The 26272-nt window shown below is 34.9% G+C and overlaps 1 protein-coding gene and 1 long non-coding RNA gene across 3 annotated transcripts in view; one reads left to right on the top strand and one right to left on the bottom strand.

The window, feature by feature from the left end:
• The window catches only part of USP32 (ubiquitin specific peptidase 32), a 250843-nt gene that overhangs the window by 62210 nt on the left and 162361 nt on the right, over positions 1-26272 (bottom strand). For both annotated transcript variants that reach the window (XM_058705725.1, XM_058705726.1), the window contains exons 9-12: positions 26079-26141; positions 23601-23684; positions 15436-15497; positions 3750-3852 (exon numbers count right to left, since the gene is read on the bottom strand). In XM_058705725.1, coding sequence (XP_058561708.1) covers positions 3750-3852; positions 15436-15497; positions 23601-23684; positions 26079-26141 — 312 coding nt within the window. The remainder of the gene's footprint in view (positions 1-3749; positions 3853-15435; positions 15498-23600; positions 23685-26078; positions 26142-26272) is intronic.
• LOC131498438 (uncharacterized) lies at positions 3201-6481 on the top strand. Its single transcript, XR_009255426.1, has 2 exons — positions 3201-3332; positions 6304-6481. It is a non-coding gene; the product is annotated as an uncharacterized LOC131498438 (long non-coding RNA).

Raw genomic sequence — 26272 nt, 5'->3', positions numbered from 1 at the left:
AACTGTCACCATTACTCAGGTTCTTTCTTCTTTCCCCTTCCTCCTCTATTTTTCAGGTCATTGCTTCCACTCTTGCTTTCGGTGAAATTATCAACATTTTCAGTCAACTAATCTTTCCTTCTGCATGTTAAGCAAACCAATAATAGTCATATACTGTAGTCACTGGCTCTTTCTGAGAGTGTTATTTCCAGTTGCTCTGGAAATTTTTTTCCCCTAAATATCAAAGGATCTTTTGTTTTGTTTTTAGTGACTTCTGGCTCTGGAACTATTAGCAACTGTCCTGTGTTTTTAAGAAGATAGGTCTCTACAGTAGATAAGGTTTCACCCAGCGTGAAAATTTTCCTCATTCTCTTGAGTCGATGATTCCTAAAAGGGCTATGTGGCACTTTAACATACGATAATTCTATTTTGAGCATTTCATGATTCCTTCTGAGTTGTATCAAATGATTAATGATGTTCCAAAATAAGGGTCAGGATTCATTTTCTTCTCTATCAGTGATGATGCTACTTCTTTTTACACATATGTATATTCCAAGTATTAATTAACTTAAGCAACTACTAGTTATGCCAATTTTATATTACATCAGTCTGCAATGCTGGTTTTCAAAAAATGGAAGGCAGTATAGAGTAACGGAAAAAGCACTAAGGTAGGAATCAAGAGACCCAAGCTCTAGAAATCTAGATTGAGTAATAAAGTAATTGCCTAATACAACTCTGTGCAATTACAAAACCTAAAGAGACCTCAGAGGCTTTGTCTATAAATTCAAAAAAGAGAAGTGCTTCAAATGTTTCTTAGATTAGAAGCATTATGTAATAATAATAAATCATAATAAACAATAAGACTAGTACATGAGTACTAGTACTCATGAGTACTAGTACATGAGTAGTAATACTGCTCCCTCAGTTCTCAAACAGGAGGAAAGACAAACATATATACTACAATGATGACAAACAGAAAAGATTTCACCATTTCTCCTCATTTACATTTTTACAAAGGGAGATTTCACATGGTAGAAATACCTTTGGCTCATTAATGAACAGATTGCATGAGCATATCAAATATTCAACCTCAAGTCAATCATAGCAAATTTGAGGTAAACCACTACAGAGTATGCCATTTTATGGAGACATTAACTAAAGCTAATTGATGGTCTTATTAGGTGGGCAGATTAAGCCCACAGTAAGATCAAATTATCCAAAACAATAAAAACACCAATTAATTTTTCTTAAACAAAGTAGTTCCCAAAATTGCTATATACTGCAAAGGTAAATAGAAATCATTAATTACTATTGCTACTGCTGCTAAAACCACTGTTAATATTACTACCATTACTTCCCTAACTTTACATAGGGTTTCTACTTGCCAGGCATGGGGCCAAGTGCTTCACAAATGTTAATTTATTTAATTCTTTATAACAACCCTATTGAAATAATCTTGTTGTTCATATGAAGAAACTGAGGTAGGGAAAGGATAAGTAACTTGTTTAAAGTCATACAGCAAGTAGCAGGTCCAGGACTCTACACAAGGAGTACAAGCTCACTGCTATTATCCTATACTGTTTTCTCAGGCTATTAGGTAATATTTCAGTACTTACTATGTACCAGACACTGTCCTAAAATGCTTCATAGGGGCGTCTGGGTGGCTTAGTCAGTTGAGCGTCCGACTTCCGCTCAGGTCATGATCTCACAGTTTGTGGGTTTGAGCCCCACATCAGACTCTGTGCTGACTGCTCAGAGCCTGGAGCCTGCTTTGGATTCTGTGTCTCTATCTGTCCCTCCCTGCTCACGCTCTCTCTCAAAAATAAACAAACATTAAAAAAATTTTTTTGTTTTAAATGCTTCACATGTATCAGCTCCTTTAATCTTCTTAACATGCTATGATGCAGGTTACTGTTCTTAATCTCATTTTACAGATGAGGCCCAGAATGTCATTTTTTAAAATAGTTATTTGCATATAAAGCAAAGTTACCTTTTATTTACTAAAGATCACTTTTCTAATACATATCTTCAGAAAAGACTGCTCTTACTCAATTTACATTTTTCCCCCTTATTAAGTAAGTTGCCTTAAGTCTCTGCTACTTTTCCCTACACATAAATTGATACCTTTCTCACAACAGTTAACCAGTTTCATTTTAAAGTAAACTTTAAGTCTGCATTTGACAGACATACTAGACAACAATACAGAATGCCACAGTGGAGAGAATATGATACTTAAGTGTAGATTTCCACCTCTATATCTCTCCCTTACTACCCTCCACTAATTCTTTTCATGCACAGAAGGGTTATGAGAAGCAAGAGCAAATCAGGTTTGTGTTCTCAACACTGCACTTCTGTCTATTTATGAGAGATGTGCTGCTAAAAACAAGACCTCTACCATGTTCCTACAGGAAATAAAAATAACACTTCAAAACACAAAATGAGGATTTTCTTTGAGTCTGTAGCCAGTAAGACTTTAATAACCATTAATTCTAAGGCCAATTTAAGAATATAAAGAACAAAAAGCATTTCAAGAAGGACTTGATGCTTTACCTCAATGTTTTCATTTTCTACCTACAATCACCATCATTATCTACCTACAAGGTTTGAAGTCATTTGCCTACTTCTCCTTCAAAAACATCAGTCTATTTTTTCCAATTAACATATTTTATATGTGAAAACACAATATTAAACTCTGCAAAACGGAAAAAGAACCAGTTAGAATAATGAAGTAAATAATGTGAACATCTACTAATATTCTGATAAATAAGCAATGACACAAAAGGACATACAGGAAAAAATATGAATCAAACTATCAGGTTAGTGATCATTTGGTTGGTAACTATTTGGTAACTAACGATGAATCTATATATCAACTGGCTCTCCAAAAATGGGAGAAATATGATTCCTAGCATTACTCTGAGTCTTTTCATACTGAAGAAAAATCCATTCTTTGTTTTACATAAGACTCTAGGGGTGCCTGGGTGGCTCTGTCAGTTAAGCACCTAACTCTTGACTTTGGATCAGGTCATGATCTCATAGTTCATGAGATTGAGTCCACTGACAGTATGGAGCCTGCTTGGGATTCTCTCTCCCTCTCTCTCTGCCTCTCCCTCACTCGCGTGTGATCTCTCTCAAAATAAACAATCAAAATACACACATACATACATAAAGACTCTAGAATTTTCACTGAGAATTCCTCTTTTAACTCTTTATTTGGAACAATGGCAGATTATCATTTAGAAACTGAATCTAATGTTAGTCCTGAAATTAACTTTGTTGAACAGAAAAATCAACACTTCTTACCCAAGGGTCTTCAACATTTTGATGAAAAAGGTGAACAAATGAAGGATAAGGTAAGTGATGTGGTTGAGATACCACTGGCTTAAAAGTCAGACCTTAGGTTTGATCCCAGTAAGCAAGATATTTAGGTCACCTTTAATTTCAGCCTTAGGTACATCACAAGTAAAATGAATATAATACCACTTTTCTCCCAGGGATACTGTGAGCATTAAATGAGATATGTAAAATGCATATACATGCACCCATGCGTCCATTATCACCTTCCTCACAGAGTTGTTTCAAGGCAGGAAATTTATGTGGCAGTACAAGCACAGAGCTTGGTCTATAGCAAATATATCACACAGGTACTCATTTCTTTCCCCATCAAATCCTCATCTATGTAGAAGGATTTTATTACTGGCCAGGAGCCACCAAAGTCTGATAGAGTTGAAAATCCTATGAAATATTACATGGGGGGGGGTCATACTCACATATTTGACATATTCTTTCCACTGCTGCCACCACTGCATGGAGATGATAAACCAATTGTGTCCTGGTTGCAGACCATACCTGCTCTCTCGTTCTAACCATCCTCTGTACATACAAAAGACATTCAATATATCAAATAGTATGAAACAGATGACCACACATCCACAAATTATCATTAGAAATTTTTACAAAGGAAAAACATGACACATATACTTGGGGGACTGCCATAGTTTAAATTAGTGAAACACTGGTAAGCCAAATTTAGGAGTCCTAAATACCACTATCAGGCTTCACACTGATGTTTTAAAAACAGCTTTACTGAAGACTAACTTACATAACACAAAATTTACCTGAATTCAGCGTACAGCTCAATGATTTTGGTAAATTTATAAACATGTGCAACCATCACCAGAATCCAATTCTAGAATATTTCAATTACCCCAAAAGCTATCCTGTACCCACATTTAGTCAAGTTACATTACCACCCTCAGCCCAGGAAACTACCAGTCTATTTTCTATCTCTTACAATTTGCCCTTTTCTGAACATTTCATATACATGGAATAATACAACACATGGTCTTTTATACCTGGCCTCTTTTCCTTACCATAATGTTTTTGAGGTTCATCTATGTTGCAGCAGATATCATTAGTTTGTGCCTTTTAATTCCATTCCAAATATTACTTAAAATCATTCCAAAGGTCTGTATACACATTTTGTTTATCTACTTAACATCTGATAATCTGAAACTGGCAATCTATTTTCCAAAGTGGCTGCACCATTTAACATTCCCATCAGTAAGGTACAATGGTTCTAGTTTTTCCACATTCTTGGTAACACTTGTTATTGCCTGTCTTTTCTATCAAACGTTCAAGTGGGTATGAAGTGGTAACACATGGTGATTTAAAAAAAACTTTTACAGAGGAGAAATTCATAACATAAGGTGTTGGTTGCCTATTTTGAATGTACTAATGCCAGTGGACTGTTATGCTTTAAATGGTCACTTTTATGTTATGTGTATTTCTCCAAAACATTTTCATACATCCCAACTGAGTAGTGATACATTAGGCAGTTATTTCCTATTATTCCCTTCCCCCAGCCCTTGACAATCACCATTCTGTTCTCTTTATCTATTCATTTACCTATTCTGGATATTTCGTATAAATAGAATCATACAATATGTGACCTCTTATATCTGGCTTTTTTCATTTGTGAGGTTCATCCATGTTGCTGCACGTAGGAATACATCGTTCCTTTTTACAGCTGAATAATATTCCACAGTATGCATATACCACATTGTGTTTACCTATTCATCCACTGATGGCTACTTGGGCTGTTTCCAATTACTACTTATTGTATACAGTGTTGCTATGAACATTTGTTTACAAGTATTTCAGTCCCTGTTTTCAACTGTTTGGGGTACATACCTAGAAGTGGAATTGCCAGGTTACATGGGATTCCATGTTGAGGAACTACCAACTTTTCCACACAGCAGCTATACCATTTTATATTTCCACAGTGTCCCAATTTCTCCACATCCTTACAAAATTATTTTCCATTTTTTTAAATTATAAACATCCTAGTAAGTGCAAAGCAGAATCATTGTGGTTTTTGAGTTGCATTTCCTTAATGACTAATGATTTTGAGTATCTTTTTATGTGCTCGATGACCATTTGTAGGTCATCTCTGGAGAAATGTGTATTCAAGTCCTTTACCCAGTTTTTAATTGAGTTTTTTGTTAGTGAGCTGTAGGAGTTAGTTAGTTGACCCCTGGTTAGTTGATCCCTGGCGGATCTGTGATTTACAAATATTATCTCCATTTTATAGGTTGTTTTGTCACTTTCTTGACAATGTCCTTTGATAAACACAAGTTAAAAAAATTTTTTTAATACTTATTTATTTTTGAGAGAGAGAGAGAGAGAGAGAGAGAGAGAGAGAGAAAGCAGGGGAGGGAGGGAGGGAGGGAGGGAGAGAGAGAGAGAGAGAGAGAGAGAGAGAAAGCAGGGGAGGGAGGGAGGGAGGGAGAGAGAGAGAGAGAGAGAGAGAGAGAAAGGGAGATACAGAATCTGAAGCAGTCTCCAGGCTCTGAGCTGTCAGCAGAGCCTGACATGGGTCATGAACTCATGAACCATGAGATCATGACCTGAGTTGAAGTCAGATGCTTAACTGACTGAGACACCCAGATGCCCTGATAAACAGTTTAAAATTTTGATGGTCAGGGGCACTTGAGTGGCTCAATTGGTTAAGCGTCCCACTCTTGATTTCAGCTCAGGTCATGATCCCACAGTTCCTGAGTTTGAGCCCCTCAATGGGCTCTGCACTGACAGTGTAGAGCCTGTTTGGGATTCTCTCTCTGTCCTCTCTCTCTGCCCCTCCCCCCTGCTCACGTGTGCACAATCCTTCTCTCTCAAAATAAACTTAAATTAAAAAAATAAAAATAAATAAATTTTGATGGTCAAATTTATCTATTTTTTCTTTGGTTGTGCATGGTTTTTATTGTCACACGTAAGAATTCAACTTAAAATCCAAATCACTTTTGAAAAAAATATTTTTCCTAGATACAGAATAAAAGTACCATTCTGCTCACTCCTGGATTCCAAGATTTCTGATGAGAAACCTGTTAATCTTATTGAAGATCTACTGCATGTGATGGGTAACTTTTCTCTTGCTACTTTAAAAATTTTCTCTGTCTCTGGCTTCTGATCATCTGATTAAAATGAGTCTTGGTGTAAATCACTTACAGTATTATCCTTCTTGGAGCTCGATGAGCTTTTCTAATGTTTAGGTTCATATCATTTATCAAGTGAGTTTGGTCCCATTATTTCTTCAAGTATTCTGCCACTTTTTCTCTTCTCCTTCTGGGATTCCTATGTGTATGATGGTATGGTTGCTGCTATTTCAACAGGTCCACTAAACTCTGTTCATTTCCCTTAGTTCTTTTGTCTTTCTACTACTCAGTCTCAATAGCTTCAATTGACCTATCTTTATATTTTAACTTCTCTCAAACCAGGCTTTATAGTTCTTGATATATAAAAAGAGTGTAAAAAAACATTTCTAGCTTGTAGGCTGTATAAAATCAGGTAGTGGACCAAAGTTAGCCAATGGGCCACAGTGTAATAATCCATGGCTTAACATATAGTCTGTCCTAGACAATATCACATGTGTACTTGAATATGTACCCTGCTGTTGTTGGGTGGAGTGTTCTGCTGCTGGGTGCATATACATTTACAACTTTTATATTTTCCTGAAGAACTGCAACTTACCATTATAAAATGTCTGTGTAGTAACAATTCTTTGTCTAAAAGCCATTTTTTCCTAAATATGCATGGTTATATTTATTTCAGCATTTTACTTTGAATCTATTTGTGTCTTTGAATCTCAAGTATTTGGATTAAAAAAAATCAGTCTAGCTTTTGATAATTGTTTAATCCAATTATATTTAAAGTAATTATTGATATGGATTTGTGCCTACCATTTTGTTACTTGTTTTCTATTTATCTCAAGTATTTTTGATTTTCTATTCCTCCTTTACTTCCTTCTTTTGTATTAGATTGTTCTGTATTAGATAGCATATCATTTTAATTATCTTTTTAAAGAAACTATATTTGGGATTATATGCTTATGGCTGCTTTAGAGTTACAAAATAAAGCTTAACACATGCTACTTCAGATTAATACTAATTTATTTCAGTAAAATATAGATGCTGTTCAAATATAGCTCTAGTTCCCATTCTCTTGGTTGTATTATTGTCATGCATATGACGTCTTTTTATCATGTAAGAACAACATAGCTTTCAAATTACTGTCTTATGATTTTGTATTTTAAGTCAGTAAAAAGGTGAAACAGAGGGGCGCCTGGGTGGCTCAGTCGGTTAAGCGTCCGACTTCGGCTCAGGTCATGATCTCGCGGTCCGTGAGTTCGAGCCCCGCGTCAGGCTCTGGGCAGATGGCTCAGAGCCTGGAGCCTGTTTCCAATTCTGTGTCTCCCTCTCTCTCCGCCCCTCCCCCGTTCATGCTCTGTCTCTCTCTGTCTCAAAAATAAATAAGCGTTAAAAAAAAGAAAAATTAAAAAAAAAAAAAGGTGAAACAGAAATGTATTGGTATATCATTATGTTTACTGGTGCTCTATATTTCTTTATGTAATTCAAATTATTGTCTGGGGTCACTTTGTTTTAGCATGAAGAAGTTCCTTCAATATTTTAAGTATTTTATTCCTTCAGTATTTAAGACATGTTAACTAGCAATAGTGTTTGTATGGACTGTTTTCAAATTACCTTAATTTCTGAAGGATAATTCTGCTGGATAAAGAATTCTGGGTTAACAGTTTTCCCCCTTCAACACTGAATGTCATCACACTGCCTACCGACCCCTATCATTTCTAAAAGAAAACAAAAAAAAAAAGGTCAGCCATTAATCTTATTGCCTTCTACAGAAGGAGTCATTTTTCTCTTCCTGCTTTTAAGATCTTCTCATTGTAACTTTGAACAGTTTGACTGTGATATGTTTAGATGTGGATCTGTTTTTAACCTGCTTGCAGTTTGTTGGGCTTCTTGGATTAGTGACTTTCAATACTTTTAGAAGATCCAGCCATTATTTTGTCAAATATTTTTTCCTGCTCCTTTCCTCCTTTTGGGACTTCCATTATGTGTGTATTGGTATACCTGTCTCTGGTGTTTCACACACCTCAGGTTCTGTTCATTTTTATTTATTCTCTCTGCTCTTCATACTGGAAAATCTCTATTGATCTATATTCTATTTTGCTGATTATTTCTCTGCAACTCTAATCGATTGCTGAGTCCCTGTAGCGAATTTTCGTTTCATTTATTGTAATTTTCAACTCCAGGATTCCATTGAGTTCACTTTTAAAATTTTTATCTCCTTATTGATATTTTATATTTGACTAGTTATTGTCATTATATTTTCCTTTAAATCTTTAAACAAAGCTTCCTTTAGCACTGAAAACATTTATAACAACTGCTGTGAAATCTTTGTGTCCTAAGTCAAACATCTGAGGCTACTTAAGTGACAGTTTCTATTATCTAGTGTTGTCACCACCACCACCACCACGGTATATGGGTCACGTTTTCTATTTTTTGTATGTTTCATGATCTTCTGTTATTGAGAACTGGACATATTTGATATATGTTTCACCAACTCTGGACTCTGATACCACCTGTGTGTTTTGCCTTGTGACTTCCTGGACTAATTCTAGAGTCTGTTTCCCCTGCAGTGTGAGGCAGCTCAGTTTTATTATTTTTTACGTTTAAGGTTGGCTTCCTTGGGAACAGCATAATTTACTGATCAGACAATAACTGGTGAGGGGCTATGCTGAAACATCTTGAGCCAGTAATACTTACACTTTTTCTTGATGGAAGAGTTCGCAGTTTGAAAAATGATGCGAAGTTCAGGCAGATAATGAACTTCCTTGGTTTTTACTTTTTGCATGTTTTTTTGCATTTACTTTTTGCATGTTTTTACTTTTTGCATGTCTCACATTCAATCAGGAATGAATAGATAGCTACAGTCCTCCTTGGTTTCTGCTGAGCTTGGGCCTAGCCTTGTATATGAGCAGGCTTCCAGATCATTTGTGATATGGTGAAATATATCAATACTCATTACGGTCATCTTGTTCCCTGGATCTCTTGGTTAAAATTTTGACTGGCCTGTCAGTCTGATGTTTTCCTTAATCAGTATCTCAACCCCAAGCTAATGATGTTCCCTGATTGTTTGCCAACATGATTGTCATATATATTTATATGACATATAAATATTGTCAAATTATGACTATATATATATAAATTACTTGTTTATATATATACACACACACAAATATAAATATTGTGTATATGCACAATTTTCTTGGGCAGGCATTCATGCCTGTCCTATTCCAAATTAAGTCAGCCTTGTCATCTCTGCCTTGGTAAAACTACCATGTTGGGTAGGAAGGAATGGGAACAGCCCCAAGTAAAATTACCACAGATTCCCATTATCCTTACCAAGGTTTAGTGGTTTTTCTTGAATAAATGCTTCCCAATTGTCGAATAGCTTTGGTCCATTTCCAAAGTCCTAAAATAGCTGGCTGACAATTTTGTACAATGTTCTATTTTGTCCAGTTGCTTTTCAGGGAGGATATGCTGACATCTTCACTCAGCCATTGCAGAAATACTAATTTTGATATAAATTACTGATTCTTTAAGTTAGAGAGAAATATTTCTTTCATCTCATTGCATATATACCAACCCGATTCATACTTTAAAAATCATCTGACATATTCAAATGAATTTCTAGGAGTAAAAATGCAGGCAAAATAACACAAAACTCAAAAGTCAAAAATGAAATGAACCACTTTGGAATCTAGAATTTAAAATTCAGATTTAGTAAAAATAAGGAATACAGAGGCAGATTATTTGTGTTTTCAATGAAAAAAGTCATTGACTTGATCCTGCCACTTCCATGCAATTTTTGGTAATAAGTTCCTCAATTTTTGTGTTCTCAGTTTCCTCTTCTATAAAATGGGATGGTGATACTAATTTAAAGCAGTTAGTCTTTTTTTTAATATAATTTATTGTCAAAATGGTTTCTGTACAACACCCAGTGCTCATCCCAACAAGTTAAAGCAGTTATTCTAAGGAATAGATGAAATAATGCAAATGGAACTACTGTGTAAAGAACAAAGTTCTATAAAAACATGAGATTTTACCAGTATTATATTTTAAAATAGGGATGCTATAAGCATTTGCAAAATAATTAAACCAAGAAATGTATATACAGGTTATACAGCATTTTTTTAAGTTTTTATTTTAATTCCAGTTAGCTAACATACAATGTTATTTTAGTTTCAGGTGTACAATATACTGATTCAGATTCAACAATTCCATACATCACCTGGTGCTTATCTAGATAGCATTCTTAATATGTATACTAAGTCATACTGACTTCAGAAGATATTAGCATGTGATGAAATTAGATTACAATACTGTAAGAAAAAGCTACTGCAGCTACATAAAAGCCTTTCAGTATTTCTTTACCATATCTCATTTGTACACTTCAATGTACTTTAAAATTTTATTTTATGACAGTTAAAAATCAGAAAAAATCAAGACAACACTGTCAACATCTGAATACAAGATGAGTAAATAAGAATGAGTTTTCTGAGCATGAAAATTAAAATGACTACATGAGACTAGAGTTTTTATGAAAACATTTTCAAAATGGATACAGCTAAAAATTCTTTAAAAAAATAACCATTTTTTAAAAGAACCCAGTTTTTGTTAAGTTCATTTATTTTAAGAGAGAGAGAGAGCAGGGGATGGGCAGAGAGAGGTGGGGAGAGAGAAAATCTGAAGCAGGCTCCATGCTCTCAGCACAGAGCCCGATGCAGGACTCAAACCCATGAACTCTGAGGTCATCACCTGAGCTGAAATCAAGAGTCAGACACTTAAGTGACTGAGCCACCCAAGTGCCCCTAAAAGAATCTATTTTACAAAGATGGAAAATATATTTGCTACTTAAATTAATCTGAATCTCAATTGGCATTTCTCTTTAAATGTTAACTACATAATCCTTCTGGTCCTCAGGTATTCCAAACAACTCTATTCAGTATACTCTCTTATCAAGCAGTCATACACCAGAAGAAACTACTGAAAAATTTGCATACACACTAGTTTCAAGAGTAAGTGACAAACTATATATTGAATTTATTCTAAAAGCCAAGTTTAATAGTGATTCAGTCTTGTTTCTGAAACTTCCTATACAAAAGTAGTAACACTAAAGCAATGAAAGATACTTGATATATTAAAAATTGAATTATAGCCATAAAAATGTGCAGGCCTATTAACCTAGATATTTCACCTCAAGTAATACTGCCTAAATAAATACCTAACCAAAGGCATACAGAATTTATTACTAAATTACTAAATTATATTAAAGAAAAATAGAGATTAAAAAATAGGGGATGAATGGGGCCTACTAGCCAGTCATTTAAATTATAAAAGGCTTTTATTGATATGTAAAAGTATCATTTGATGTAATCTGCAGTGAAAATGGAGGCCAAAAATAAGAGTGTTTTGAAATATCCTTCGTTCTTTCCTTTTATTTAAAAAAAATTTTTTTAATGTTTCTTTATTTTTATTTTTTTTTTTAACGTTTATTTATTTTTGAGACAGAGAAAGACAGAGCATGAACGGGGGAGGGTCACAGAGAGAGGGAGACACAGAATCTGAAACAGGCTCCAGGCTCTGAGCTGTCAGCACAGAGCCCGACACGGGGCTCGAACCCAACGACCCGAGCCCCAACGACTGCGAGATCGTGACCTGAGCCGAAGTCGGACGCTTAACCGACCAAGCCACCCAGGCGCCCCTTAATGTTTATTTTTGAAGAAGAGAGAGAGTGTGAGCAGAAAGAGAGGGAGACACAGAATCCAAAGCAGGCTCCAGGCTCTGAGCCATCAGCACAGAGCCCAATGCAGGGCTCGAACCCACGAACTGAGAGATCATGACCTGGGCCAAAGTTGGAGGCTTAACTGACTGAGCCACCCAGGTGCCCCCCTTTCTTTCTTTTAAATGTTTATTTACTTTTGAGAGACAGAGTGTGAGTGGGCTAGAGGCAGAGAGAGGAAGACACAGAATCCAAAGGAGGCTCCAGGCTCTGAGCTATCAGCACAGAACCTGACATGGGGCTTGAACTCACAAATGACCTGAGATCATGACCTGAAGTGAAGTCAGACACTTAACTGACCGAGCCATGCAGGCATCACGAAATATTCTCATTTTTAAAAAAACATTTACAAATCCCATCAGAGGCATACATATGTGGGTATATGAATATAAAAGTGTCAATAGTGCAACCATTAACAAAATGAAAAGGCAATCTATGGAGTGGAAGGAAATATTTGCAAACCACAGATCCAATAAGGGCTTATATCCAAAAAAAAAAAAAAAAAAAATATATATATATATATATATATATATATACACACACACACATATATATATATATATGAAATTCATTACCACTTAATTGTAAAAAGATAATAATAATCCAATTTAAAATGGGAAAGAACCTGAATAGATGTTTTTCTAAAAAGGACATACAAATGGCCAAAAGCTACATGAAAAGGTACTCAACACCACTAATTATCAGGGAAATACAACTCAAAACCACAATGAGGTACTAATGCATGCCTGTTAGGATGGCTATTATCAAAAAGACCAGAGAGAATATCCATTCACAGATGTGGAGAAAAAAAGAATCCTTATACACTGTTGATGGGAATATAAACTGGAATAGTCACTATAAAAACTAGGTTTCACATGAAATCAAAAAAAGAACTACCATATGATCCAGCAATCCTACTTCCAGGTATAAAACCAAAGGAAACAAAATCATGATCTTGAAGATGATAGCTTTACTTCCATATTCATTGCAGCATTATTCACAAAAGCCAAGGTGTGCTAACAACCTATATGTACAATAATGAATGAATGGATAAACAAAATGTGGTGTGTATGTATGTATGTATATATATATATATGGACATATATATATATATATACATATGTATATGTATGATAGAAACAAAATGTGGTGTATATATATACACATACATATATATATGTATATGATGGAATATTATCCAGTCTTAAGAGGAAATCCTGTCATTTACAACAAAATGCATGAGTCTGGAAGGCAATACACTAAGTGAAATAAGGCAGGCAAAGACAGACAAATATTGCATGGTATATCACTTATATGCAGAATCTTAAAAAAAAAAAAAAGAGTCGAATTCAGAAACAGAGAGTAGAAGAGCAGTTGCTGGAGGCTGGGAGAATACAGACAGGCTGATAAAAGGGTACAAACTTTTATAAGATAAATAAAGTTTGAAGATGTGATGTATAATATGGTGACTACAGTTGATAACACTGTAGTGTATAACTGAAATTTGCTAAGAGAGTAGACCTTAAATATTCTTACAATTAAAAAAAAAAAAAAAGGATCCAAAATCTATAAAGAACTTATCAAACTCAACACCCAAAAAACAAATAATCCAGTGAAGAAATGGAGACATTTCTTCAAAAGACATACATAGGCACTTCTCTAAAGAAGACATCCACATGGCATACCAACAAATGAAAAAATGCTCAACATCACTCATCATCAGGGAAATAGGAATCAAAACCACAATGAGATACCACCTGACACCTGTCAGAATGGCTAACATTAACAACTCAGGCAACAACAGATGTTGGCAAGGATGCGGAGAAAGAGGATCTCTTTTGCACTGCTGGTGGGAATGCAAACTGGTGTAGCCACTCTGGAAAACAGTATGGAGATCCCTCCAAAAATTAAAAATAGCACTACCCTACGACCCAGAAATTGCACTACTAGGTATTTATCCAAGGGATACAGATATGCTGTTTCGTAGGGGCACATACACCCCAATGTTTATAGCGGCACTATCAACAATAGCCAAAGTATGGAAAGAACCCAAATGTCCATCGATGGATGAATGGATAAAGGTGTGGTGTGTGTATGTATGTATATATATATATATATATATATATATACATACACACACAATGGAGTATTACTCGGTAATCAAAAAGAATGAAATCTTGCCATTTGCAACTATGTGGATGGAATTGGCAAAATTAGAGAAAGGCAAAGATCATATGACTTCACTCATATGAGGACTTTAAGATACAAAACAGGTGAACATAAGGGAAGGGAAGTAAAAATAATATAAAAACAGGGAGGGGGACAAACATAAGAGACTTAAAAATGGAGAACAAACAGAAGGTTACTGGAGGGATTGTGGGGGGGAGGGTGGGTTAAATGGTTAAGGGGCATTAAGGAATCTACTCCTGAAATAATTGTTGCACTATATGCTAACTTGGATGTAAATTAAAAAAATAAATTTAAAAAAAGGAAATATGTGAGGGAATAGTGATGGGTATGTTAACTTGATGGTTGGAATCCTTTCACAATCCGTACCCATATCAAATCAAATTGTACACTTTAAATATTTTATAATTTTAGGCTATCAATTACACCTCAATACAGTTGAAAAAATGTCAACAGCAATTACCTATAAATACAGAGATGATGGGCTTTTTTTTGCTTCTTTTTATTTAGCTTTACTTTATAAAAACCTTTTTACAATAAACATGAACTATTTTGTAGTAAGGAAAAACTGCAACCTTTCATCTTATAAAATATCTTTTTTTTAAAGTTTTTTTATTTTGGGAGAGACAGCATGCACATGTGAGCAGAGGAGGGGCAGAGAAAGAGAGAGGGAGAGAATCCCAGGCAGGCTCAGGACTATCAGCACAGAGCCCGACATGGGGCTCAATCTCATGAACCGTGAGATCATGACCTGAGCTGAAACCAAAAGGACGCTTAACGTCTGAGCCACCCAGGTGTCCCTAAGATGTCTTTCTTATTTCAAAAAATTAAATTCAGTACTTGGTGCAATTTTAAAGCTAAAGAGAATATTATTTCTAAATTAATCCAATCCCTTGGTTAGGAAATTATTTTAACAAAAATATTTCAATATAAACTAATTTGGAGAAACAAGGTGTCACTATAATGATTATATTAAAATGGGACATGTTACTTAATAACAATATATTTCAAGTGTCGGAAATTTCAACTATATAATGAAAAGTACACTGATTGAAACTATAAACTTACCTAATAATTTGTCCTTCTTCTTCAGGAGTAGCTGGTCTTAACCCCAGAACTATGTGACATACCTAGAGAAAAAAGTGGTAAATCAAACTTCACTGGTGCCAATGACTGGACTGTATAAAATTTCACATGCTCTGCATGAGTTCCATTTTGTAGATGGGAATCTGAATTAGCAGTAGCTTTCAACTGATGAATTATCAATGTTTGAACTTTAAACTTGAGCTGTTTGTTTGTTTTCTAAACAAACTATTTCAATAGAGGCCAACTTCCAAATCTCTGTGAGACAGGAAAGAAAGGAAGGGAGGGAGGAAAACGGAGATAGAGACAGAGACAGAAGAAAAGAACTATTTACCAGAACATTTCATTAATACTATGTATTTTAAGATATCTCACACAGGGAATATTATTTTCTTTCCTGAAATCTGAAGAGCAAATCATGGCACTCAAGGAGAAAGGCGAGGGGAGATGCAGAGGATATAGGAGACAAAAAATATGGGTAGCATTTCAGTTTAATCAGTTCAAAGAGAAAAAATTATTGCCACTAATGCTAAATAAGCTTTTTAAAAATATACTTTTTAAGGCTCATTTCCTCTATGTGGCTTCTCTAAATATCATCAACAGATGTAATTTTTCAATATTTTCTCATGAAAAATTTCAAAAACACAGAAAAGTTTAAAGAATTTAACACTGAACATGTCATACCCATTATCTAGATTCTAACATTAATGTTTTATTATACTTGCATCTATCCATTAATTCATCCATCCTTAATTTTTGGATGCATTTCAAAGTAAATTACAGACAGTAGTACAGCTCTTTATAAATACATCAGCATGGCTAACATTAACCAGAGAGTTCAAGATCTGTTTACAGTTTTACCTTTTGAGGTGACATTTACGTAACAACAAAATCCACAAATTGGGTTTTTGAGATTTATCTATTTAGGAGTAAGTAGTTCATTGTCATTACTAAGTAGTAGTCCATTGTTTGAACACACCACTGTTTTATCCATTCTCATATTGACAGGTATTTGAGCTCTTGAAACCTATTTTTCTAAGCAAACTTATAGAAAATGGAAATACACATGCTTACAAGTGAACAAATCTCAAGTGTACAGTTCAACGACTTTTCACAAAGTAATATCTATGAAACCCAGTAAAAAAACAACTGCTATCTCACCCAAAGCCCACTTTGGGTTCCTTCACAGACACCACTGCACCTCTCTGATGTATCCACTATCCTGAATACTATCACCATAGAATAGGTTTTGCATGCTTTTGAACTTTTTGGTTTAGTGTTTTCAGCTCAAGTTTATGTAAGATTCATCCATGTTGTTGGGTGTAGCAATATTAGACTTATTTTCCAGTGCTTTAAAGTATACCACTGTATGCACATGCCACAATCTACTTACTATGTATTTATTTATTAATAAGTATTTGGGTCATTTTCTGGGGTTTTTTGGGCTACAACAAATAGCGATTTTAAGAACTTACTTGTAGGTCTTTTGGTGCCCAGATAACACCAGTTTCTGTAGGTTTTACATATGGAGTAGACTTTACGGGTCACCAGGTAAATATATGTTCAACTTTTATAAATACTGCCAAACAATTTCCAATGTGTTTGTAATAATTTATAATTATTACAAATTATACAATTACATCCTATTGGCAATATATGAGAGTTCCAGGTGCTTGTTATCCTCACCAATACTTCATATCACTTAAAAACTAACCATTCTGGGGTATGTCTACTGAATTTCACATGTGGTTTTAATATGTATGTCCATGATGACTAAGGAGCTCCTTTTCATTTATTAACTACTGGGACATTCTGTTTTGTGAAGCATCTCTTCAGGATTTTTTTTCACATTTTTATATTGAAGTTTTGCCTTTTTCTCATTGATTTTTATTCTCTGTATGCCCTAGATACAAGTCTTGTCAGATGCAGGTTTCACAAACATCTTCTCCCACTGCATAACTTATCTTTTCACTTTTTAAATGGTAGCTCCTCACTTTAAAAAAAAAAAAAAATGACTTGTTGTTTATTTAGCTTTTTGTTTTGTTTTGGGGTTTTTTTGTAGATATTTTAGTTTTATTTTTTCTAATATATGAAATTTATTGTCAAATTGGTTTCCATACAATACCCAGTGCTCATCCCAACAGGTGCCCTCCTCAATACCCATCTCCCACCCCCCATCAGCCCTCAGTTTGTTCTCAGTTTTTAAGAGTCTCTTATGCTTTGGCTCTCTCCCACTCTAACCTCTTTTTTTTTTTTTTTCTTCCCCTCCCCCATGGGTTCCTGTTAAGTTTCTCAGGATCCACATAAGAGTGAACACATATGGTATCTGTCTTTCTCTGTATGGCTTATTTCACTTAGCATCACACTCTCCAGTTCCATCCACATTGCTACAAAGAGCCATATTTCATTCTTTCTCATTGCCACATAGTACTCCATTGTGTATATAAACCACAATTTCTTTATCCATTCATCAGTTGATGGACATTTAGGCTCTTTACATAATTTGTTTATTTAGTTTTGAGAGACAGAGACAGAGTGAGCATGAGTGGGGTAGGTGCAGCGCAGGGGGTGGGGTGGGGGAGGGAACAACAACACGGGATCTGAAGGAGACTCTGTGCAGACAGCAGAGAGCCCAATGCGGGCTCAAACTAACTGTGAGTTCATGACCTGAGCCAAATGGAGACACTTAATCGACTTAGCCACCCAGGTGCCCCTAAAAAAATTCTTAATTTTACTGAAGTCCAACTTAGAAACTTTTGCTTTGTGGTTAATGCTTTCTGTGTCCTAAGAAGTCTTTGCCACCTCAAAGGCACTAAAATATTCTTGCAAATTATTTTCTAGATGCTTTATCTTTACCTTTCAAACTTATTAGATTTATAATCCCACTTGGATTAATCTTGATATATGGGTAAGAAGGAAGAATAATAATGCATTTTTCCCCACAGAGACACCAATTGACCCAGTGCACCATTTATTGAAAAGATCACCCCTTCCCATATGCAATGCAAAGTCTTCTTTGTTATAAGTCAGGTGATCACATACATGTAGATCTGTTTAAAAACTCTCAATAGTGTTCCACCGGTCTATTTGTCTACCTTCACGCAGGTATCACATCGTCTTAATACTACTGTTTTATACTAAGTCCTAATATCTGGTAATGTAAGTCCTCTAACATCGTTCTTTACATTATCTTGGTTGCATTTGGCCTTTTCCACTTCTGTATGTACTTAGAATCAGCTTGTCCAGTTCCACAAAAACAATGACAACAATAGGCTTTTTGGCATTTTGATTGTGAATGCGCCACATCTACAAACCTATTTATTTATTTATTTATTTATTTATTTATTTATTTATTTATTTTTAAATATAATTTATTGTCAAATGGCTAACATACAGTGTGTAAAAGTGTGCTCTTGGTTTTGGGGATAGATTCCTGTGGTTCATCGCTTACATACAACAACCAGTGCTCATCCCAACAAGTGCCCTTCTTAATGACCATCACCCATTTTCCCCTCTCCCCCAAGCCCATCAATCCTCAGTTTGTTTTCTGTTATTTAAGAGTCTCTTATGATTTGCCTCCCTCCCTCTCTGTTTATAACTAATTTTTTCCCTTTCCCTTCCCCCATAATCTTCTGTTAAGTTTCTCAAGATCCACATATGAGTCAAAACATATGGTATCTGTCTTTCTCTGACTTATTTCACTTAGCATAATACCTTCCAGTTCCATCCATGTTGCTACATATGGCATGATTTCATTCTTTCTCAATGCCAAGTAGTATTCCATGTAAATATAAACCACATCTTCTTTATCCATTCATCAGTTGATGGACATTTAGGGTCTTTCCATAATTTGGCTATTGTTGAGAGTGCTGCTATAAACATTGGGGTATATGTACCCCTGTGAATCAGCACTCCTGTATCCTTTGGATAAATTCCTAGTAGTGCTATTGCTGGGTCATGGGGTAGTTCTATTTTTAATTTTTTGAGGACCCTCCACACTGTTTTCCAGACGGCTGCGCCAGTCTGCATTCCCACCAACAGTGTAAGATGGTTCCCATTTCTCCACATCCTCACCAGCATCTGTTGTTTCCTGAATTGTTAATTTTAGCCACTCTGACTGGTGTAAAGTGGTATCTTATTGTGGTTTTGATTTGTATTTCCCTGATGATTAAGTGACATTGAGCATCTTTTCATATGTGTCTGTTGGCCATCTGGATGTCTTCTTTGGAAAAGTGTCTATTCATGTCTTCTGCCCATTTCTTCACCGGATTATTTGTTTTTCAGGTGTGGAGTTTGATGAGTTCTTCATAGATTTTGGATACTAACCCTTTATCTGATAAGTCATTTGCATATATCTTTTCCCATTCCATCGGTTGCCTTTTAGTTTTGTTGACTGTTTACTTTGCAGTGCAGAAGCTTTTTATCTTCATGAGGTCCCAATTTTGCTTTTAATTCCCTTGCTTTTGGAGATGTGTAGAGCAAGAAACTGCTGCGGCTGAGGTCAAAGAGGTTGTTGCCTGCTTTATCCTCGAAGATTTTGATGGTTTCCTGTCTCACATTTAGGTCTTTCATCCATTTTGGGTTTATTTTTGTGTATGGTGTAAAAAAGTGGTCTAGTTTCATTCTTCTGCATGTTGCTGTCCAGTTCTCCCAGCACCATTTGCTAAAGAGACTGTCTTTTTTCCATTGGATGTTCTTTCCTGCTATGTCAAAGATTAGTTGGCCATAAATTTGTGGGTCCAATTCTGGGGTCTCTATTCTATTCCATTGGTCTATGTATCTATTTTTGTGCCATACCATACTGTCTTGATTATAGCTTTGCAGTAGAGGCTAAAGTCTGGGATTGTGATCCCTTCTGCCCCTTTGGTTTTCTTTTTCAATATTACTTTGGCTATTTGGGGTCTTCTGTGGTTCCATACAAATTTTAGGATTGTTTGTTCTAGCTCTGAGAAGAATGCCAGTGCAATTTTAATTGGGATTGCACTGAATGTCTACAAACCAATTTAAAGGGAACTGACACTGACATCTTCAAGATGCTGAGCCTTCCAATCCGATTATCTCCCTCTGCATTGGTTTTTTTTTATTGCTTCTATAACAAATTATCACAAATTCAGCATCTTAACACAAAGTAACTTTATTATCTTATGGTTCTTTAGGTCAAAAGCTAGACACGGGTCTCACTAATTCAAAAATCAAGGTGTCAGCAGAGCTGCATTCCTTTCTGGAGATGAAAAGAACACACTTCTTTGCCTTTTCCAGTTCTAGAGTTCACCCACATTACTTTGCTCATGGCCCCTTCCTCTATCTCAAAGCCAACAAGTTTGCATCTCTAACTTTCCTCCAATGTCATCTCTCTCTCTCTTTCTTCCTTTCCCTCCCTCCCTCCCTCTGACCACAGCTGGAAAAGGTCCTCTACTTTTAAGGACTCATTTGAATTAGACCCATCTGCTAGGCTAATCTCCCTATCTCAGAGTCCTTAGTCCAATACATCTACAAAGTCCCTTTTACCATGTAAGATAACGTATGCACAGGTCCTAGGGATTAGGGCATGGATAACGTGGTGGTTGTGGTGGGCATTATTCTGTCTACCACACTCTTTAAAATTTGATACTTTTTGATAATGCACAAGACAGAACACCCCAATTATGTTTAGAATACTTCAAAATATTGGCCACTGAGTTTATGAAGGACTGAAAATAAAGATATTACCACAGGGATGGTTTTCCAATTTTGTTAACACTTATATATGTTACACTTAAATACCTAAAACACTCAGCCAAGAGGGATCTTGGCAAATAAAGTAAGAGTATAATTCAAGCTTTTATCACTAGACTTACCAACTAACTCTACCAATTTTAAGACACAGATAACAATTAAACCTTAGCATAGCATAATATAACTTAGCATAACTTAGCATAACAGACTTCTTACTCATATACTAAGTGAACATACAGTTTTAAAAGCATATTGAATATGAAATAAATACAGTAAAATATAATGTTAAAATGTAGGTGATAAGTATTCATGTGAAAAACCTTTTAGCTCTTCATAATATAATGTTAGAAACACACATACACAAAGGCAAATCTCAAGCATTTGGTTATTTATAAATTAGAGTCAGAAAAATAGTGCCACTGCAAGTTCTTGATAAGAATGAGAAAAAAAAAAGAATGAGAAAATAGGAAAGACAATACAAAAGAATCAAAATGTTATGCTATGCAATAGCTACAAGATGATATAGGCATAAGCCTAAGTGATCTAAAAGTTATGAGATAAATAAGGATATTATTTTAAATGAGATAAAAATAGTTGATCAATTTTCATATTACCAATTTTCATATTACCAAGTCATTTCTGTTTGGAGTAGTGACATATTATTTTTGTACGTTTATATTTTATAAAGCCATCAAGTTAAAATCCCTGCTGAAAATTGTAACTGATGTGGAACAACTGATTGATATAAATGGATATTATAGGTTTATCAGATTGTGTGTGTGTATGTACACACACACACACACACACACACGTGTGTGTATATATATATATATATATATATATACGTGTGTGTATGTATATGTGTATATATACGTATATGTATGTGTATGTATACGCACGTGTGTGTGTGTGTGTGTGTGTATGTAATTAGTCATTAGCTATCAGGAAGAGACCAGTTTCCATTTATTCTAGCATAGCCATGTTTATTCTTTACATAAAACAGAAGAACATGATAGATATAAACATAACAAACTTCTGACCTTCACAGGGGTATAAGGAAAGAAAAATAAAATAAGGAATCTAAAATAGGGGCACCTGGGTGGCTCAGTTGGTTAAGCATCTGTCTTGATTTTGGCTGGTCATGATCTTGCAGTTCATGAAATCGAGCCCTGTATCAGGCTCTATACTGACAGTGTCAAGCCTGCCTGGGATTCTCTCCCTCTCTCTCTGCCCCTCCCCTGCTCGCTTACATCCTCTCTCAAAATAAATAAACTTTAAAAAAAAAAAAAAAGAGTAGTCTAAAATATCACTATTAAGTCAACTTAAATATTTGTGAAAATTATAAAAAATGGAAACCATAAATTATTGTTTTTAATTGGAGCAAAAGAAGAACTACAACTAGGAAAATAGTTGAAATCTGGCAAGCCTTATGACTTAATGTTCATTCCTGGCACCTTTTCTCTCCTCCTTCTTCAATTTTTGTTTCTTCTAAAGAGTTTTTTAAAAAATTTAGAAACAGCCTTGCAGCCAAGATAATCTCCTAACTGGAGACACTGTGTACATTGAAAATTCTACAGCTGCCTACTTATGATTCATCTTTCTGTTCACACTGCCTCACTTATTAGGAAGGACCTTTAAAAAAGACAACAGTGAAGAAAAATAAGAAATTATGATGGCTTTTGCAATCTAAATTATTATCTATGCATCTAACATGCTGGTCTATCATGAATTATAAGATAAATATACATAATCAGCTATATTCTACTTTTCTATCTCCCATGATTTTGAGATGCTTCAGTGGGCTCTCACCCTCTGTCTTAGCATCTTTCAGGTGTATACAGGATAATGTAGTTTTTTTTAATAATTTTTTTTAAACTTTTTTTTAATGTTTATTTATTTTTGAGACAGAGAGAGACAGAGCATGAACAGGGGAGGGGCAGAGAGAGAGGGAGACACAGAATCTGAAATGGGCTCCAGGCTCTGAGCTGTCAGCACAGAGCCCGACGCAGGGCTCGAACTCATGGACCATGAGATCGTGACCGGAGCCGAAGTCGGACGCTAACCCACTGAACCACCCAGGCGCCCCTAAATAATTTTTTTTAAATGTTTATTTATTTACTTTCAGAGAGAGAGAGCACGCGCGTGAGAGCGCACAAGTGGGGGAGGAGCAGAGAGAAAGGGAGAGATAGGAAGAATACCAAGCAGGCTCTGCACTAACAGTGTAGCCTCAGGGCTCAAACTCAGGAACCATGAGATCAGGACCTGAGCAGATATCAAGAGTCAGATGCTTCACCAAGTGAGACCTCCAGGCGCCCCTACAGTTCTTTTTATAATATGCGGTTTTGTAGCTGAGTTGCAGTTATACTACACAATGAAACAGATGTAGAACTACTGGTACTATTACTCTCTGTACCTGTCATTTACTTCAAACCTACCTGGAAAAGGAGATTCAAAAACTCATTGGCAAGAACATTTTTCACGCTCCAAATCTGGTAGTCTTCTAGAGTAAGATGGCCCATCTGAAAGAGAAACAATGTTTAAAAAGATCTCATGTAAAGAATGTCCTCATTTTTACTGAACTTGAGTAAAATCTGATTCATTAAACGTATATTGGTCATTTTTATTTTAAAGCAAACAAATAACTTAAAGTAGATGCTGCATGTTCATCTGAAAACTAGGCCAGCTAGGATAAGTTTAAAAGCAAAAAAACTCTCTCAAAGCAGTCAATGGTAATGAGGATAATTTATCATCAATAAGCTTTATCCTCCAATAACCTGGGAAATAATTCACATTATCTTCTGCTTCAAGGGTTATCTAGGGAAAACCACAAAAGGCTCTGAATAAAGTAGAGTATTTACTAATTAAAAAAAATTTTTTTTAGTATCTATTTCTGAGAGACAGAGCATGAGCAGGGGACAGGCAGAGAGAGAGGGAGATACAGAATCTGAAGCAGGCTCCAGGCTCTGAAGCAGGGCTTGAACTCACAAACTATGAGATCATGACATGAGCTGAAGTCGCCACCTATTTACTAATTTTTGAAAGCAAAAAAGCAGACTCTGGATGATGTCCTTTCATTCTAACAATTTTCTAAAACCTTCTTAGAAATATCTACCAATATTATCAGACTTCTTAGACATTTAAAGGAATTTGATAATAAATTTCTGACATATCAAAAATGAGTATCTATATAAGATTTTCCCAAAACAAATTTAATAATTTATAAGTTGAGTAAAGGCAGCATTTTTATAGTGTCAATGTGTACAAAAAATTCCATATACATATAAAGGCAATATAACCAAATGTTTCTTACTGCTTGTGTTCACGTAATTACTTATCAATCTTAGATGAATAATGTTTTTTGCTTTCATTATTTAATGATATTGATATGTTCTCTTTTCATTATATGCTAACCACATGTAAGAAAAGATTTTCAATTACTACGGTTATGATTATTAGCTTTCACAATACAACTTCTTAGTATGTTAATATTAAATCCAAATTTAGTATGTTAATACTAAATCCAAATCCAGTATTACGCTTTTTTTTTTAATAAAAAAAAAAAGCATAATATTGACATAATCTGTCTCCAGTGAACAGCTTTGGCTGAAGGGCCCAAGTTTTATTCTGAACTGTTACTATTTCATTATTGTTGCTACATGGAGATGGAACAGCTAAATTAAATTATCTTCTTGTTAAAGTTTACAATAGAGCCAGAAGTAGAAACTCCATCTTACATAAATAGACAGCAATAATTCCTACTATTTATTATTCAGAAAAAAAAGTATTAAAAATTGTACCTCTACATGAGGCATTTTCTAACAGAAATTGTTGCAGGTTTCTACGCATATCAAATAGAAGTGGATACCTTAGCTTCTGGTAGAGAGAGGTAAACAAGGGAGACTATCTGTACTGCCAAAGCTCAAGCCCTATAAAACTCACCTCTGTTACTGAGCATTAGTTAATAAGCCTATGATGATTCCTTCTAGAATCATGATTGAAGAAAGAAAAAAAAAAACTAATGTCACTTATTTTATCTAAACCTCTGTAATACTACTGTAGTCTACATCCTACCAATCTGGTACTTGGTACATGTCAAAATTTGAAGGGAAAGGCTCAAAATAACTCAAATATGCCTCACATATGTGCATTATTTTCAAATTCACACGGTGACACAAAGACATTACAGTAATGTAAGCTCTAGGAATAAACCTATTATAATATCCTTACTAATAAATGTTGTCAAACTAAAAAAATAAATAAATAAGAAGAATTTATTCTTTGTTAAGTATATGCTTACTCTTGGTATTACGTGATTATCCTGGCTGCTATTAAATAATTCAGGAGACATCATTATTAATACTATTAGAAAAAAATAATTTAGGAATATATGTATCACCCAAATTGAGATAAAAAATCATTTCTATCATCCCAGATATCCTATGGTCCTTCCCAATTAATCCATGCATTCCCCAAATCACTATTCTAATACCTATCACCATTAATCAGTTTTGCCTCTGTTTTTGAGTTTCACATAAATGGAATCACACAGTAAGTATTCTTTTTTGTGTGACTTTTTTTGTTCAATATAAGGTTAGCCCTACTATAACTTATTAAAATGGAAGAAATAAATATTATAAACCATAGATGTCAAGGGCTATGTCTATTTAATTTTTATAAAACATCTAGTTGTAAAATATAAGTTTATATATATAAACACTTAAGGAGCTGTTTAAAGACGGAATGGGCTATCTTTAGAGACAACTTCGTGGTACTATAACTGTAGGTCCAAATAAACCTTTGGTGGAAGTGATGCAGAAGGGATTCAAATATGTATATAAGCTATATATCCTAATTCATTGTACATGGTATTTTCAGAAAAGAATATAATTTATCCTAGCCCTAGCTAGACTCACCTTTGTGGTGTCATGTGCATTCAATATGCCTTCTACAATGTCAGATAGATCCGTATGTAATTCCTTAAAAAAAAAAATCCAAAGGAGTAATTAGAAAAGAGTAGTTACATTTTATTATTCAATGGCTACAGAATACTGTATTTTAGTCAAGTATTGTTAATTTTTTTATTTAAAAAATTAAAAAAATTTTTTTT

Source organism: Neofelis nebulosa, chromosome 16 (assembly GCF_028018385.1).
Source record: "Neofelis nebulosa isolate mNeoNeb1 chromosome 16, mNeoNeb1.pri, whole genome shotgun sequence".
Classification (NCBI taxonomy): Eukaryota; Metazoa; Chordata; class Mammalia; order Carnivora; family Felidae; genus Neofelis; species Neofelis nebulosa.
This window is presented reverse-complemented; position numbering and strand designations above follow the sequence as displayed.